Source organism: Salmo salar, chromosome 19 (genome assembly GCF_965601325.2).
Source record: "Salmo salar chromosome 19, fSalSal1, whole genome shotgun sequence".
In the NCBI taxonomy this organism is placed as follows: Eukaryota; Metazoa; Chordata; class Actinopteri; order Salmoniformes; family Salmonidae; genus Salmo; species Salmo salar.
Window position 1 is genome coordinate 57,045,999 of NC_138309.1, and position 16,704 is coordinate 57,062,702.

The 16,704-nt window shown below is 43.5% G+C and overlaps 1 protein-coding gene, 1 long non-coding RNA gene and 1 pseudogene across 2 annotated transcripts; 2 read left to right on the plus strand and 1 right to left on the minus strand.

Annotated features, from left to right (window-relative positions):
* Positions 1 to 49: 49 nt before the first annotated feature.
* Positions 50 to 2,713, minus strand: LOC106579337 (glucose-6-phosphatase catalytic subunit 1). Its single transcript, XM_014159172.1, has 5 exons — positions 2,400 to 2,713; positions 2,057 to 2,166; positions 1,730 to 1,841; positions 1,205 to 1,320; positions 50 to 1,117 (listed from the first exon to the last, which is right to left on the minus strand). The coding sequence occupies exons 1-5, from the start codon at positions 2,627 to 2,629 to the stop codon at positions 612 to 614; spliced, it is 1,074 nt and encodes a 357-aa protein (XP_014014647.1). The 5' UTR covers positions 2,630 to 2,713; the 3' UTR covers positions 50 to 611.
* Positions 1,311 to 6,031, plus strand: LOC123723914 (uncharacterized). Its single transcript, XR_006760735.2, has 3 exons — positions 1,311 to 1,449; positions 4,256 to 4,340; positions 4,570 to 6,031. It is a non-coding gene; the product is annotated as an uncharacterized LOC123723914 (long non-coding RNA).
* Positions 6,032 to 6,186: 155 nt separating this feature from the next.
* Positions 6,187 to 9,427, plus strand: LOC106579356 (glucose-6-phosphatase catalytic subunit 1 pseudogene; annotated as a pseudogene).
* Positions 9,428 to 16,704: the final 7,277 nt, after the last annotated feature.

Below are 16,704 nucleotides of genomic sequence, written 5' to 3' on the forward strand. Positions count from 1 at the left end.
ACCTAACAGTATGTTTAGTAGTGTTAGATAAATAGCACATGGTCAGTGATGTATTTGAAAGATTTTTATTATAAATATCTGACAATTTCCAAAAATATTTAACAGGAAAAACAGTTACAAAACAAATATGAACATTGTTATATATTACTTTCTTAGAACACACTGTAAAGCAGGCCACTAAAGTCCCTGCGAGAGCTTTTGGGCTCATTCTCCTGGACTAGTTTGCTTTATCTTTTTTCAAAATGAGGTTTAGTCAAAGCAACTGCAAGGAAACATTCACTTTCTAGGCTCCTGAGTTCGCACTGAACTACTTCTAAATTATCATTTTTTTATACAATTAAATCAGTGTCTTAAGTGCCACTGAGTAATACGCTGGATAGTTCTTTCATTTCAGTGTCCACACTATGCATATATAGGAAAACAAGACATTTACAGTGAGTGACTGGATGAACTGTATAGTAGACAAAGACCACAATAGATTGTTCATCTCTTTGGCTATTTGGGAAGAAAGTCAATATATGGAATGATTAAGGATTGAAGCACCAGTGAACACTGTACAATTCTGGAGTGAGCTCCGTATACATAAGTCTGTGTGTCAGCAGTCAACGACCTCACAGATGCTTCTTGCTCTGTATGCTGCTAAACGCTCCTGACATGCAGTAGGGGATGATGCTCACGGTTGCCAGGGGGACAGTGGCACTCTTACAGAAAGACAGAAGGTAGAAAAGGGCGGCGGTGTGCGTGGGGGGCTTGAAGGAGTCAAAGAGGTGCAGCAGGAGCAGCGAGGTAACGATACATCCCACCCTGAAGGGGGTGCTGCTGTTCTTCTTGCTCTCGGTGTAGAGGGGTGAGTGCACGCCCAGGCCCAGGCCAAACAGGGTGCCCATGTTGCGCAGGAGGCTGGCGAAGGGAGTGGAGTCCATGTGGACCCACTCAGCCCTCACACACCACTTCTGGGCTTTCTCCAGGGTCCACAGCAGGTCCACGCCCAGAGCCTTCAGCAGCACGTAGAAGCCCACAGCGAAGGAGAGCAGGAAGATGGTGGTGTAGAAGTACTTCTTCAGACTGGCTCCGTAGATCCACTGGGTTCTGTTGAAGGCCTCGGCCACAACCATACCTAGAAATCAAATAGACGTCATATTAGCATCGTGTAGTTGAACAATCTGCACATTTTGTGCCATAGTTATGAGGGCTTTATACTGACCTGTGATAACTCCACAGACGACTTGGTGGGGGAAGTGGGCAGCAATGAATACTCTGGAGAGACAGACACACACCTGGACTGCCCAGAAGAATGCCCACAGAGTGCCCCGCAGATACCTGCCCAGACAAGGGGGAGAGGGAGAGGAACCATCAGCAAATACGTCTATAGGCGTTTTGAAATCTGTCTGGCAGCTACAATAGTGTACAAGAAACCTTGAATACCACTAAACGTGTGTGACACTACAGGTGAGTAGGCTTCTACCACTGCACATGTAATCATTTTAAATAAACTGTTGCTTTCTTTATCAATTTCCCATATCAATTTGGATACGGTTTCACAACAAAACAACTCAAATGCACTCTTTGGCACATCCCCTTCCCTTCGACAACTAAAGTTAGTTTTCATGGTAAATCATCAGCTACGGTGCTGCACAGAGAACATTGATAAGCACTGAACTAAAAATGGTAAACAAGGATAAGATAATTGAGGACAAGAGAAGGAGGGGTTGAATGCTCTGGAACGTACATGCCCTTGGTGGAAGATCTCGTCTTCTTCTTGGTCAGCATGATGGCTAGGATGGAGGTGACCAGTGTGTAGTAGACGCTTGCGGCTCCCATAGCGTGGCCAGAGGGACTGCCTAACAGAGAAAGGCATACTTCAGTCGATGGTCATAGCACTTTATTCAAGTAAAATGAAAACCCAACAATACTGTACAGGATTCTAAAACATGAATATTCTCAACATCATGAAAATGATAAAGCGTTGGCTATAGTCACTGAATCGCAGCATATATATTTAATGTCATAAGGCACTATGGGAAAAAATAAATGGAAGTAAAGTGATGCTTCTTACCTGGGCCAGTCTCACAGGTCATGGGGTATTGTTCAATGTGAGGTGCAGTGGTATTGCTGTAGTAAGGTGTTTCATGAACCCACCAATACGGCCTCTCGCCAAACAGAATCCTGGAAGGAAAGCACAAGCCACTTAGACTGATGCAGGGAATTTAATTGACAGTGCACACACACAGACATTCACACCTACATTTCAATGTGTCCAGATGTAGCCGAAGGGACACATTTGATCAAGTTCTAAATTGGTATCCCAGTAAGCATTTATTTGAAGGGTACCTATATAATGACTTCATAACACACTCAAACCGTACATAACAGCAGTACATAAGCTCAACTGGACTCACCACTTGAAGACCAGGTTGAGCCAGTCTCCGATCACTGCCACCCAGATGAGCTTGATGCCCACTGACTCCCGCAGGTGGAACCAGAGAGGAAAGAAGATGAAGAAGGTGTTCCTGAGGTCAGCAGCCCAGGACACCCACAGGAACAAACCCTGTGCATCCTTATAGTTGGTCTGGAGGTAATTAGTGGTGCTCACCCCATAGCCCTGAAAGGCATCCGTGACTGCCTCCATTTTCCAACTGTCCTTAGTGAACTATCCGTCTAGGAAGCCAATGTGAGATGTGCTGCAGAAGGAGAGCACTGTAGCTATGTAAGAATCTGCTGGTTGTTTTTATACCAGAGGGACCCACCACCCAAAGGCATGCACAACCTGATCTTTGAACCTTGCACATGTGTAATAAAACACAACAGGACAGGGGAGTTTGGGAGGGTTGTACAGTACTAACAGGAGAGACCATACAAACAAGTACAAAGGAGGGGTAAAAACAAAAGTCAATCAGTGTCTGTGTCGCTCACCCTGAAACAGCATGGAGACAAAAATACGTAATTTATGATTGACCAGTGGAATTCACATTAAAACCTAACAGATAGCACAATAGTTTGTGGCAAAACAAGCCAGCCAAGGGGATGTGTGGACAACGACATTGCTTTTGCTTTTCTCGATTGAAATTCAAAATCCAACGTTTTACTTGTAATACAATAAGTTGTCATTGTAAGACCATGAAATGGATAAGATAAGAACTAAAAGAGTCATATGTATCAACTTACTAAGCCCACTTTTTGGCCAGTTTCAAAAAACATATTTAAAAAATAAGAAATAAAAAAATGTCATATGAAAGGCTGGAAGAGATCAAGACCAACGCACTGTCGAAAATAAGGAATAAATCCAAAACTGAGGCTTGAACGCAAAATAAAGACGTTTATTTTATATTATGAAAGGCTAAATAAATGTTGACGATATGCAAAATCATCCTGTTCATCAACGACCTGCAGATAATCTGTCAGTTATACAATGAATTTCTGATGATTTTGTGAAAATTGTGGTCAGCGTCCTGTGGCTAGCCCACCTGTCGGTTACATAAGGGATCAATCATTAAATAGTGTGGGACTTACTCCAGAGATGCTGAAAAGATAACTGACCAATAAAACTAGGTCCTGGATATGGTACTAACCATGCTGTAAACAAGTCTGATTAGACAACCCCCAAGCCAGGACTCACCTCAGGCTTTAGCTTATTGGAAAGAAATAGTAAATGAACTTATCATTACAGCAGGTCATAAGGTCAGTGCATTTTTGATTGATTTCGTGCCATTCGTTTCACATGATAATGATGGATGTGGTTGAAGTGGTAATGACATGAAAAGGTCAATCAATAGGTCAATCAATTTTCATTGGCCTGCTTAACGTGTTCTTGCTACGATCTTTGCCAAGAGACGTACAGTCCTGGAGTGGAAAAACATTCACCCACTATCACACACACATCCTGTTTCAGGGGCTAGCTTATCACTCCAGAGCAGAGAACCTCTCTTTACCGGTTTGGGAAACAGGAGCTCCATGTTGGGGTGTAGGCTAAAGGTCAGGGAGCCTGTCTACAACATCCACTTGAAGGCAAACAAATGCCCTAACCTTGAATAAAGTCTGATGGGAACAGACAGTCCTGGAGCTCCAGAGGAGCTCTACCAGCTTTGGTGCACCTTCCCTGCGTTGCTGATCTGGATCCACACTGCAGTCATGGATCTTTTCCACAGCTGGGGGTGGAGGTGGCTGTCCATCTGCAGACCCAGTATTGGCATTATGAGGGCTGGTTTAGCCTCTACAGTGGCAGCCCTGCATACCACCTTCTTCTGTTTCTTCCCAGGCTGGTTCTATCTGCGCAGGGACGTGTGGGTCAAGCTCATCTGGGTGGCTGCCATCGGGGACTGGCTCAACCTGGTCCTGAAGTGGTAAGGAACGGGTTAAATCAGGTTTATGTCATTTTGGAGGTCATGGATTTTTACTACAAATTTGGAATAAATACACATGAACGAGAACTTGCATTGTCTTGAACATAAATCCTATAAAGTACACTTTTTTTCATAAAAATACACTTTTTAGAGTTGGCATTGTCATTATATAATCATTACAAAGTTGTAACATTTCAAGGAGTTGAATGGTGTCCTCTCTCTCTGGCAGGGTTCTATTTGGAGAGAGACACTATTGGTGGGTCCATGATACCCACTTCTATGGGACAGACCCAGCCCCTGCTTAAAACAATTCCACATCACTTGTGAAACTGGACCAGGTCGGCAATGCCATAGATAGACCAATGTGTGCCAGAGTATAGCAATGCGTGTCACTCAACATACCTCAAGAATATAGTAGTATTGGGAAGTGGAAGTATTATTGTCTTAGTATGTAATAAATTAATGATCATAGGGCCATAACAACCTTTGCACTTTAGTATTGATTCCCATTCAGCAGGGTAAATACATGGAGAATAATCTTATCTGGAAAGGGAATTCAGTTGGAAGTGTACAGTGAATTCCAGTGGAGGCTGGTGACTTGAAAAATTGAGGAGGATGGGAGACCCACGTAGATATCAAAGTGTGTTTCAAAAATCGTCAAGAGTAATTATTTTAACCTAAAGCATTTAATAAAGACATTTATAGTACAATATTATGGAGAATGGGAAAGAGACGGCTACTTACACAGTGTTGGGAAGGGATCACAGCAGTGATTGAATGAGGGTATGAGGCATGAGTTGAGGTGTTCGGAGGCTTGACTTCAGTGCAGGACAGGATTTGTCTGGGAAGACAAAAAACAATAACACAACACACTACACAGTTAGACAAAAGAAGAATGAGTTATGTGTAATAATGTGATTGTGTATGTGATTGACTCTACATACAGTAATGAGAGAAAATGTATGGAGGTACTCACAGTGCTTGGAGAGGAAACACTCAATGTGCCAGTGGATGAGCAGGGACATGAGATGTGGCATCAGTTCATGTCAGGAGAGAGTTGACAATGGTAGTAGAGTGGAGTGGTCATCACCTCTTAATCAGGGAACAGGAGGGGGCTTAGCTTGAAATACAAATAGCAGGTACATTCCATTACAGCTGCGCCATCGAAGGTTTGAACAAGTTTCTTCCTGAAGATAAAACACAGAGTTCACATCTTGCCCACTTGACACATCAAAGTAGCCCAAGAAACATTCCTGAATAACACCCTGATCATCCACATACCTGACGATAACTGACAATTACAAGCAGACTGGTGGCACCATAGTTCCCAGTGCGGGGGAAATTGTTACACCCTGGTGCCTGGAGTTTTTCCATATCTGTTAACCTAACTAGGAAAACTCTGGACCCTATAAGGTATGACAGTGATTAATCAGGCCATACTTGAACATTTAAAACTAGATAAAAAGTAAGAAAAAATTATCATGGACCTATATATTTGCAAATAACTCCCCTTTTTTTCTGTCCTTCAAATAGATTTTGACAAACAAATCAGTACAACAACAAAAAACTGTGCGGCCCTCCATTGAATTTCAAAATCCTGATGTGGCCCTCGAGCCCAAAAGGGGGTAGGTACGGTCTAGGGTTGTTTTGGAGCAGGGCCTTAGTGTCTTGTTCATCCCCAGGTTCTTGCAGGTGGGGCTGTGGATGCTGCTGTGTACAGTGGAGCTGCTGGTATGCATGTCCAGAGTCTACATGGCTGCCCACTTTCCCCACCACGTCATCAGTGGGGTCATCACGGGTCAGAGAACCAGGACTCTAGATGTCTAGATTTCAAGATGTAGACACTTGTACCCTTGTACCCAGCAGGTCCTGCTAACCTGAATGCTACTGCACTGGCGTGGTTATTTTCTTTTCATGTTGTCGTCCTTTCCAGGAACTCTGGTGAAATGTGCAACCAGGCCTAGCAAGTAGTGTAGTGTCAAAGTTATTGTATCTTATTTCAATGATCTTGTAGCTTGATGACAAACTCCCTGGTCTCTATCCATGGCAGGTATCATGGTGGCTGAGTTCTTCTCCAGAGTGCAGTAGATCTATAGAGCCAGTCTGAAGAAGTACTTCAACACCACCGTCTTCCTGCTCTCCTTCGCTGTGGGCTTCTACGTGCTGCTGAAGGCTCTGGGCGTGGACCTGCTGTGGACCCTGGAGAAAGCCCAGAAGTGGTGTGTGAGGGCTGAGTGGGTCCACATGGACTCCACTCCCTTCGCCAGCCTCCTGCGAAACATGGACACCCTGTTTGGCCTGGGCGTGCACTCACTCCTCTACACCGAGAGCAATAAGAACAGCAGCACCCCCTACAGGCTGGGATGTATCACTGTCTCCTTATTGCTGCTACAGATCAAGGATGGCTTGATGTTCTCCTCCAGGAACCAGGCAACGTTTTACATGTTGTCCGTCAGTAAAAGTGCTGCTGCCCTCTTCATCCTCACAGCTCTGGCTCCCGGAGGACTCTCCTGGATCTTCCCAGGTAAAAGTGGGGCGGCTAAGCTGCAATTTTCATAACAATTGTTCACTTTGTAATAAAAGCACCACATTTGGCACAGAGGTAGGTTTATGTACCCTGAAAATATTTTGATATTAGGCCATGACATATTTGGCCCATGGGGGGCATGGCAGCCATCTTACAAAATGGCCACCGAAAGTAAAACAATTTTACAATTCAGAAGGACTGTTTTGATATAACTGCACCAACTTTGGTGCATAGATAGAAAAATGTACACTGAAATCATTTCAGTTGCTTTGGCAACACTATTGTACAAACCAAGGACTATGGTGGAAGTTGAGTGTAGTTGTCACCTGGAGGTGTGTAAATCTGTTGGACTATCAGAAACTGTTTTGATTTGACAAATTAATTGCCTTGCTAAGCTCATGAGCAGAGAGTGGGAATGGGTATGGGAAGCAAGAACACCTCAAGAGCTTGGGACTATAAGGTTCTATCTGCAAAAAAAATATTCTAAGATAATTGGCTTTAAAGTTTTGAACCCTCATTGGTTTGAATGGTGTCAGCAATTTTTTATCTTGTATTCTTTTGAACTTAACAACATGAATTGGGGTATTTGGAGTACTATATAGATAGAAAACATTGAACAGAACAAGGGTATGTCAATAACAAAATGTTGACAAAAATGCAGATAGAACCTTATAGTCCCAAGCTCTTGACCTGTTTCTTCAAATAGATGGCTCTGTTTGTTCCTAATTAAATGTAAATGTTACATACAGTATATGCAATCCTGTGTATACCAACATTTTATGGGGAGACAAGTGAAAACTTGTGATTCAGTAGAAAAGCTTGGAGGACATTGAGGAGCTGAATCTTCTGTTACAGTAAGCAATGATAGCCTAGTCTTCTATCTTCAGCTTTGTGAAAAAGTCTTCCACTGTCTCAGAGCATTCATGCTGTAGTTTCTCTATTTCTTTGTGGTGGTTATGTCTCTTGGGTTCAACTTGATGTTAGTGAATGACACTGCTGGTGTGGCTCCTTCGATGACAACAAGAGGACAAAGGGTGATTATCAGGCCCTGGACTCTGGACCCTTAGCGGTGAGGATCAAGACTGGTTATACTATAATGTACACTAAGTGTTTCCATTTTATTTACTAGATGATGTTGTGAACAAGGTTTCCGTGATTAATGAGCAAAAGCCCTTTTGCTTGGTGTACACAAAGATATTTTTTTACTTTGAGTTAGTTTTTCAGAGAAAATTACCCAAAATGCCAATACTAATTAATGAATTATTACTAGGGACATTAAACATTTACTACTAGACGACCGACCCTCAGCTCAATACATAGCAACACTCTTTACCTCATGCCCACTGACGTTGGGAGTTTTGGGCATGGAGGTTCAACGAGTAGCACTTTTTGTGTACAGAACGATGACTATGTGTATCTGTGCGTTGGTGATACATACCAAGCATACTGTTTCAATCAAACATACCAGCAATAATCAATAAATACTTGACTGTACATTGTCACATCAACACTACTGTACAATAATCTACTTAACTTGACCCTGATATCAAGTCAGTGACAATCCATCCTATCATTGCCAAGTATTGTGACGGACATGCATATTTCCTATAATATTGTACATCCATCCAACCACGTGTTGGTTCCCTCTTTCAGCTCTTATCTCCAAGTGCATCGTGGGTTTTCTTCCTATGCTCACCTCATAAAACGATATACTATATCTATACAGTACAGCTCGATTTGCAAATCTCCCAGTAAATTACCATAATTTTCAGAAATGTTGGTAATCTATTAAAAAAACGTTGGTAATGTATACTAGAATAACATAACACATAAGATATACATTTTATTGTCCTTATAGTGGATAGACCATATGGTTGAAGAGAAAATTGCTTAATCAATGAAAAAAAGCATCTAATCAACAATGACATCATTTGCAATTAACCCTGCAACTCTTCCAACTACTTACTTTTTTCACAACTGTGGTTGTGACTGTTTTACAATGTAAATGAAGGTTGGGTTTGTTTCAATCCTGCCAACATAACCACAGATGCCAGCACACAAGTAATTATCAATTCTGAGTGCAGCTGCACAAGACATTTTTGGTTTACTTTGGATATCCCTATGAGGCTAGTTAGGGACCATCGGTAAATTGCACAATGTACATGGGACAATATGCAAACATTTCAGTAGCTCAAAATTTCAATTACTTATATATAAATTGCCGAAATTCAAATACAAATATTGAAAGCATTTCATAAAAAATCCAAAGGTGTGCAACATGAAAATATTGTCTTATTTTCATTGTGTAATTTGTTGATGGTCCCTATCTAGCCCGGAGATAGGCTATCCAAAGTCAAACCTACTTACCATGATTGCACACCAGCCGGCTGAAGCTATTTGGCGAAATAATAAAAAATAACTCTTCCCATCAGCAAACTCGCACGAGACACCAACATCCAATCATACCCCGAAACCAACTCACGTTTGAATTCAGTCATGGTAGCCATAATTTCTTAACGAACCAAATCAGGAAGTGCAGTCGGCCTTTAAAGATCTATCAGTGAGTAGCTATGTTTCCATTCACTTGTGGAGTGATTTTTTGTCGACATTTAGAAAATTTGCATAGAAAATAGTTGCAACTGCTAGGGTGCGTTTCAAATCAAATCAAATTGTATTTGTCACATGAGCCAAATACAAAAGACCTTACAGTGAATGCTTACCTACAAGCCCTTAACCAACAATGTAGTTTTAAGAAAATAGCCCCCCCCCCCAAAAAAAGGTAAGAGATAAGAAAAACAAATAATTAAAGAGCAGCAGTAAATAACAATAGCAGGGGTATATACAGGGGGTACCGGTACAGAGTCAATGTGTCAATGTGCGGGGGCACCGGTGTTGAGGTATTTGAGATAATTATGTACATGCAGGTAGGGTTATTAAAGTGGCTATGCATAGATGATAAACAGAGAGTAGCAGCAGCGTGGGGGGGGGGGGGGGGGGGTGCAAATAGTCTGGGTAGCCATTTGATTTGCTGTTCAGGAGTCTTATGGCTTGGGGGTAGAAGCTGTTAGAAGCCTCTTGGACCTAGACTTGGTGCTCTGGTACCGCTTGCCTTGCGGTAGCAGAGAGAACAGTCTATGACTAGGGTGGCTGGAGTCTTTGACAATTTTTGGGCTTTCCTCTGACACCACCTGGGATAGAGGTCCTGGATGGCAGGAAGCTTGACCCCGGTGATGTACTGGGCCGTACGTACTACCCTCTGTAGTGCCTTGCGGTCGAAGGCCAAGCAGTTGCCATACCAGGCAGCGATGCAACCCATCAGGATGCTCTCTATGGTGCAGCTGTAGACCCTTTTGAGGATCTGAGGACCCATGCCAAATCTTTTCAGGCTCCTGAGGGGGAATAGGTTTTGTTGTGCCCTCTTCACGACTGTCTTGGTGTGCTTGGACCATGTTAGTTTGTTGGTGATGTGGACGTCAATGAACTTGAAGCTCTCAACCTGCTCCACTACAGCCCTGTCAATGAGAATGGGGGCGTGCTCGGTCCTCCTTTTCGTGTAGTCCACAATCATCTCCTTAGTATTGATCACGTTGAGGGAGAGGTTGTTGTCCTTGGACCACCCGGCCAGGTCTCTGACCTCCTCCCTATAGGCTGTCTCATCGTTGTCGGTGATCAGGCCTACCATTGTTGTGTCATCAGCAAACTTAATGATGGTGTTGGAGTTGTGCCTGCCCATGCAATCATGAGTGAATTGGGAGTACAGGAGGGGACTGAGCACGCACCCCTGAGGGGCCCCCGTGTTGAGGATCAGCGTGGAGGATGTGTTATTACCTACCTTTACCACCTGGGGGTGGCCCGTCAGGAAGTCTAGGATCCAGTTGCAGAGGGACGTGTTTAGTCCCAGGGTCCTTAACTTAGTGATGAGCTTTGACGGCACTATGGTGTTGAACGCTGAGCTGTAGTCAATGAATAGCATTCTCACATAGGTGTTCCTTTTGTCCAGGTGGGAAAGGGCAGTGTGGAGTGCAATAGAGATTGCATCATCTGTGGATCTGTTGGCGTGGTATGCAAATTGGAGTGGGTCTAGGGTTTCTGGGATAATGATGTTGATGTGAGCCATTACCAGACTTTCAATGCATTTCATGGTTATAGACGTGAGTGCTACGGGTCGGTTGTCATTTAGGCAGGTTACCTTAGTGTTCTTGGGCACAGGGCTAGGGTGGTCTACTTGAAACATGTTGGTGTTACAGACTCAGACAGGGAGAGGTTGAAAATATCAGCGAAGACACCTGCCAGTTGGTCAGCGCATGCTCGGAGTACATGTCCTGGTAATCCGTCTGGCCCTGCGCCCTTGTGAATGTTGACCTGTTTAATGGTCTTACTCACATCGGCTGCGGAGAGCTTGATCACACAGTCATCCGGAACAGCTGATGCTCTCATGCATGTTTCAGTGTTACTTGCCTCGAAGCAAGCATAGAAGTTATTTAGCTCATCTGGTAGGCTCGTGTCACTGGGCAGCTCTCGGCTGTACTTCCCTTTGTAGTCTGTAATATTTTGCAAGCCCTACCACATCCGACGAGCGTCGGAGCCGGTGTAGTACGACTCAATCTTGGTCCTGTATTGACGCTTTGCCTGTTTGATGGTTCGTCGGAGGGCATAGTGGGATTTCTTATAAGCTTCCGGGTTAGAGTCCCGCTCCTAGAAAGCGGCAGCTCTACCCTTCCATTAAATTATCTTGTGTCGATCAAAAGAGCTGGACATAATGAAGTCACGCCAACAACAACAAAAATTGTCGCAAATACCTAGTGTCGGATAAAAATCTTCTGGTTGAAATGTTTCCATTACTCATTTAGGCAAATTACGCATTAAAAAAATTGTAGACAGCCTGTAGGCTATGTCCTCCCACCTATCTGTTTCATGTCTTTGGTAGCCTTTGAAAGCCAGCATGAATAGAATGCAATAATTGACTAATACTTGCCATATTCTAATAATTCTCATGTTTCAACGCATCAGCACGGTCCGTGCCATGGTGAAACTTGCACTCCTGTAGATATTAAATAATATATATACTGAACGAGTCAAACGTTTCGACACACCTACTCATTCAAGGGGTTTTCTTTATTTTACTATTGACCTATTGATTATATCTGTTTTACAGCTTTGTCATTATATTTTTCATATTTAAAACATCTTATTTTATTATTTTCTATAGGCCTATTTTGCACGTTATTAAAATGACCTAAAATCCTTAAGTTTCCAAAATGTTGGTAGTTAACTTACATTTTTTAAGTTACCGGTAACATTCCCTCACTTTGCAACCCTGAGTTCACCTAACATGTGTGTGTATGTGTGGAAGGGAATGCCACCAGTCTGTGAGGAGAGCGGGATTGTTCCTGAAGGGCTGACCTACATTCTGCCAGTGCATGGACAGAGAGTGACTGAAGGTGTGTCAGTTCCACCACCACCAACTCATCCAGAGGTCGCCGCTGCCTGCACATTGAGCCTACGCAACAACATGTGGACACACACTACAGACTACGTCAGGATAGGACCTGTTGGGAAACAGACACACTACAGACTACAACATACTGTAGATGTTCAAAATAGAGTTAAAGGTCCAATGCAGCCGTTTTTGGCTCAATATCGAATCATTTCTGGTCAATTATTAAGTACCTTACTGTGATTGTTTTCAAAAGAAATTGTCAAAAATAAACAAAAGTAGCTTCTTAGTAAAATGTAATTTCTCAAGCAAGAATTTTGCTAGTACTATCTGGGAGTGGTCTGAGAGAGGGCCCTAATTGGAGGAGCCTAATGGGAGGGATGTGTAATCTGAAAACTAGCTGTGATTGTCAGTGAGGAAGGCAAAAATTATCTTTGTTATTGGTCAATTAACTAATACCACCTGGTTATGTCACCAGGCGGTCCAAAAACCCCAACCAGCCAAACAACTGAAATTTCAGGTGGTATTTTCAAACAGCTCTTACACTAAAAGTGCATTATCATAACTTCACAATTTCACAGTATTATTCCAACATAGTGTGGAAATATATATAAAACACAGGAAAATCTACTTTGACTGCACTTCCCTTTTAAAATAGGATGACTAAGACCAGTAATTTATCATCTATGAACATATTCGTTTGTGATAGAGAACAATTGCTTAATCTCAAACAAATCAAAACAGTATTGTCTGCAAAACCCATCTTGGCAAATGCATGTTTGTCATGTAAACTAATGAGGCACATTTGTACTCCGAGCTGATGCAGGCAAAGGGACGTTTTCCAATCAAATACAGTCTGTGAAACATAACATACCCTGTGAAAGTAGCCGCCCTTTCCACTTTACTTCCGTACATGTAACCTAATCTTTTGAATGAGCTTCATGACTATATCATCAAATTCATGAAAATGTGGTCATTTAATATATATGAAATTGTATTTGTTTGTGGATTAATTTACTCAATTAATTTACTGCCCAGTGACACATGCCCTTTATGAAGTTTTTGCGCTGAAGACCATTGCGCTACGTTTTTCTCCATTGAATACCATTCAAAAAGCCTACAAAAATGCAAAAACGTCAAGACTACTTCCTTGAAAATGATGTGTCAGTTGCACAGCTTATTATGTTAAGTGATCAAGATGCAGTTCAGTGGAATCAGATGTGTAATTGACTGTTACACTGCAGTGGACCTTCATTGAAAATCAGCCTTACATGTACCATTTAGCTCCATCTACTGGGTGACAAGAGCATTGCTGAAACAGCTTTACATCAGTCACAAATCAAATCAAATTTTATTGGCCACATACACATATTTAGCAATTGTTATTGCGGGTGTAGCGAAATGCTTGTGTTCCTAGCTCCAACAGTGCAGTAGTATCTAACAGTTCACAACAATACACACAAATCTAAAAGTAAAAGAATGGAATTAAGAAATATATAAATATTAGTTTGAGCAATGTCAGAGTGGCATTGACTAAAATACAGTAGAATAGAATACAGAATATACATATGAGATGAGTAAAGCAGTATGTAAACATTATTCAAGTGGCCAGTGATTCCAAGTCTATGTATATAGGGCAGCAGCCTCTAAGGTGCAGGTTTGCGTAACCGGGTAGAAGCCGGCTATTTAACAGTCTGATGGCCTTGAGATAGAAGCTGTTTTTCAGTCTCTCGGCCCCAGCTTTGATGCACCTGTACTGACCTCGCCATCTGGATGATAGTGGGGTATACAGGCCGTGGCTCGGGTGGTTGATGACCTTGATAATCTTTTTGGCCTTCCTGTGACATCGGGTGCTGTAGGTGTCCTGGAGGGCTGGTAGTTTGTCCCTGGTGATGCGTCTGGAGAGCCCTGCGGTTGCGGGCGGTGCAGTTGCCATACCAGGTGGTGATACAGCCCGACAGGATGCTCTCAATTGTGCATCTGTAAAAGTTTGTGAGGGTTTTAGGGGCCAAGACAAATTTCTTCAGCCTCCTGAGGTTGAAGAGGCGCTGTTGTGCCTTCTTCACCACACTGTCTGTGTGGGTGGACCATTTCAGATTGTCAGTGATGTATACGCCGAGGAACTTGAAGCTTTCCACCTTCTCCACTGCAGTCCCGTCGATGTGGATAGGGGTGTGCTCCCTCTGCTGTTTCCTGAAGTCCACGATCAGCTCCTTTGTTTTGTTGATGTTGAGTGAGAGGTTATTTTCCTAGCACCACTCTCCCAGGGCCCTCACCTTCTCCCTGTAGGCTGTCTCGTCATTGTTGGTAATCAGGCCTACTACTGTTGTGTCGTCTGCGAACTTGATTGAGTTGGAGGCATGCGTGGCCATGCAGTCATGAACAGGGAGTACAGGAGGGGGCTGAGCGCGCACCATTGTGGAGCCAGTGTTGAGGATCAGCGAAGTGGAGGTGTTGTTTCCTACCTTCACCACCTGGGGGTGGCCCGTCAGGAAGTCCAGGACCCAGTTGCACAGGGCAGGGGTTCAGACTCAGGCCCCCGAGCTTAATGATGAGCTTGGAGCGTACTGGTGTTGTTGAATGCTGAGCTATAGCCAATGAACAGCATTCTTACAAAGGTATTCCTCTTGACCAGATGGGATAGGGCAGTGTGCAGTGCGATGGCGATTGCATCGTCTGTGGAACTATTGGGGCGGTAAGCAAATTTAAGTGGGAATCTAGGGTGTCCGGTAATGTAGAAGTGATATGACCCTTAACTAGCCTCTCAAAGCACTTCATGATGACAGAAGTGAGTGCTACGGGGTGATAGTAATTTAGTTGTTACCTTTGCCTTCTTGGGTACAGGAACAATGGTGGACATCTTGAAGCAAGTGGGGACAGCAGACTGAGATAGGGAGAGATTGAATATGTCCGTAAACACTCCAGCCAGCTGGTCTGCGCATGCTCTGAGGACGCAGCTAGGGATGCTGTCTGGGCGGCAGCCTTGCAAGGGTTAACACGCTTAAATGTCTTACGTCGGCCACGGAGAAGGTGAGCCCACAGTCCTTGGTAGCAGGCCGCATCGGTGGAATTGTGTTATCCTCAAAGCGGGCGAAGGTGTTTAGCGTGTCCGGAAGCAAGATGTCAGGTGTCCGCGACACGACTGGTTTTCCCTTTGTAGTGCGTGATTGTCTGTAGACCCTGCCACGTCTCGTGTCTGAGCCGTTGAATTGCGACTCCACTTTGTCTCTGTACTGATGTTTTGCCTGTTTGATTGCCTTACGGAGGGAATAACTACACTGTTTGTATTCAGCCATATTCCCAGTCACCTTGCCATGTTTAAATGCAGTGGTTCGCGCTTTCAGTTTTGCACGAATGCTGCCATCTATCCACGGTTTCTGGTTGGTTAGGTTTAATTAGTCACAGTGGGTACGACATCCCCTATACACTTCCTGATGAACTCAAGTCACCGTATCAGTGTATTCATCAATGTTATTCTCAGAGGCTACCCGGAACATATCCCAGTCCGCGTGATCAAAACAATCTTGAAGCATGGATTCCGATTGGTCAGACTAGCGTTGAATAGACCTTAGCATGGGTACTTCCTGTTTGACTTTCTGCCTATAGGAAGGGAGGAGCAAAATGGAGTCGTGATCAAATTTGCCAAAGGGCGGGGGAGGGCATTGTAGGCATTTCAAAAAGTTGAGTAACAGTGGTCCAATGTTTTTCCAGCGCAAGTACTATAGTCAATGTGTTGATAGAACTTCGGTAGCGTTTTCCTCAAATTTGCTTCGTTAAAATACCCATCTACAATAAATGCGGCCTCAGGATATGTGGTTTCCAGTTTGTATAAAGTCCAGTGTAGTTCTTTAAGGGCCGTCATGGTATCGGCTTGAGGGGGAATATACACGGCTGTGACTATAACCGAAGAGAATTCTCTTTGGAGGTAATACGGTCGGCATTTGATTGTGACGAATTCTAGGCCGGGTGAACAAAAGGACTTGAGTTCCTGTATGTTATCACAATCACACCATGAGTAATCAATCATGAAACATACACCCCCACCTTTCTTCTTCCCAGAGAGTTCTTTATTCCTGTCTGCACAATGTACTGAGAACCCAGCTGGCTGTATGGACGGACACAGTATATCCCGAGATTCATGTTTCCATGAAACACAGTATGTTACAATCCCTGATGTCTCTCTGGAAGGAGATCCTCGCCCTGAGCTCATCTACTTTGTTGTCCAGAGACTGGACATCAGTGAGTAATATACTCAGAAATGGTGGATGGTGTGAATGCCTCCTGAGTCAGACTAGAAGTCCACACCGAATACCTCTTCTCGCCGGCTGTGTTTTGGAGCAGACTCTGGAAGTTACATTTTCTTGGGGGATACAAACAAAGGATCCAATTCAAGAAAGTCA

What these genes read in the sequence shown, in the direction of transcription:
- LOC106579337 (XM_014159172.1), bottom strand. Translation starts at nt 2,629, where the DNA reads ATGGAGGCAGTCACGGATGCCTTTCAGGGCTATGGGGTGAGCACCACT. An exon ending in CTCAACCTGGTCTTCAAGTG is followed by an intron (nt 2,167 to 2,399) that starts GTGAGTCCAGTT and finishes CTTTCCTTCCAG; the next exon opens with GATTCTGTTTGGCGAGAGGC. An exon ending in AGATCTTCCACCAAGGGCAT is followed by an intron (nt 1,321 to 1,729) that starts GTACGTTCCAGA and finishes TTGTCTGGGCAG; the next exon opens with GTATCTGCGGGGCACTCTGT.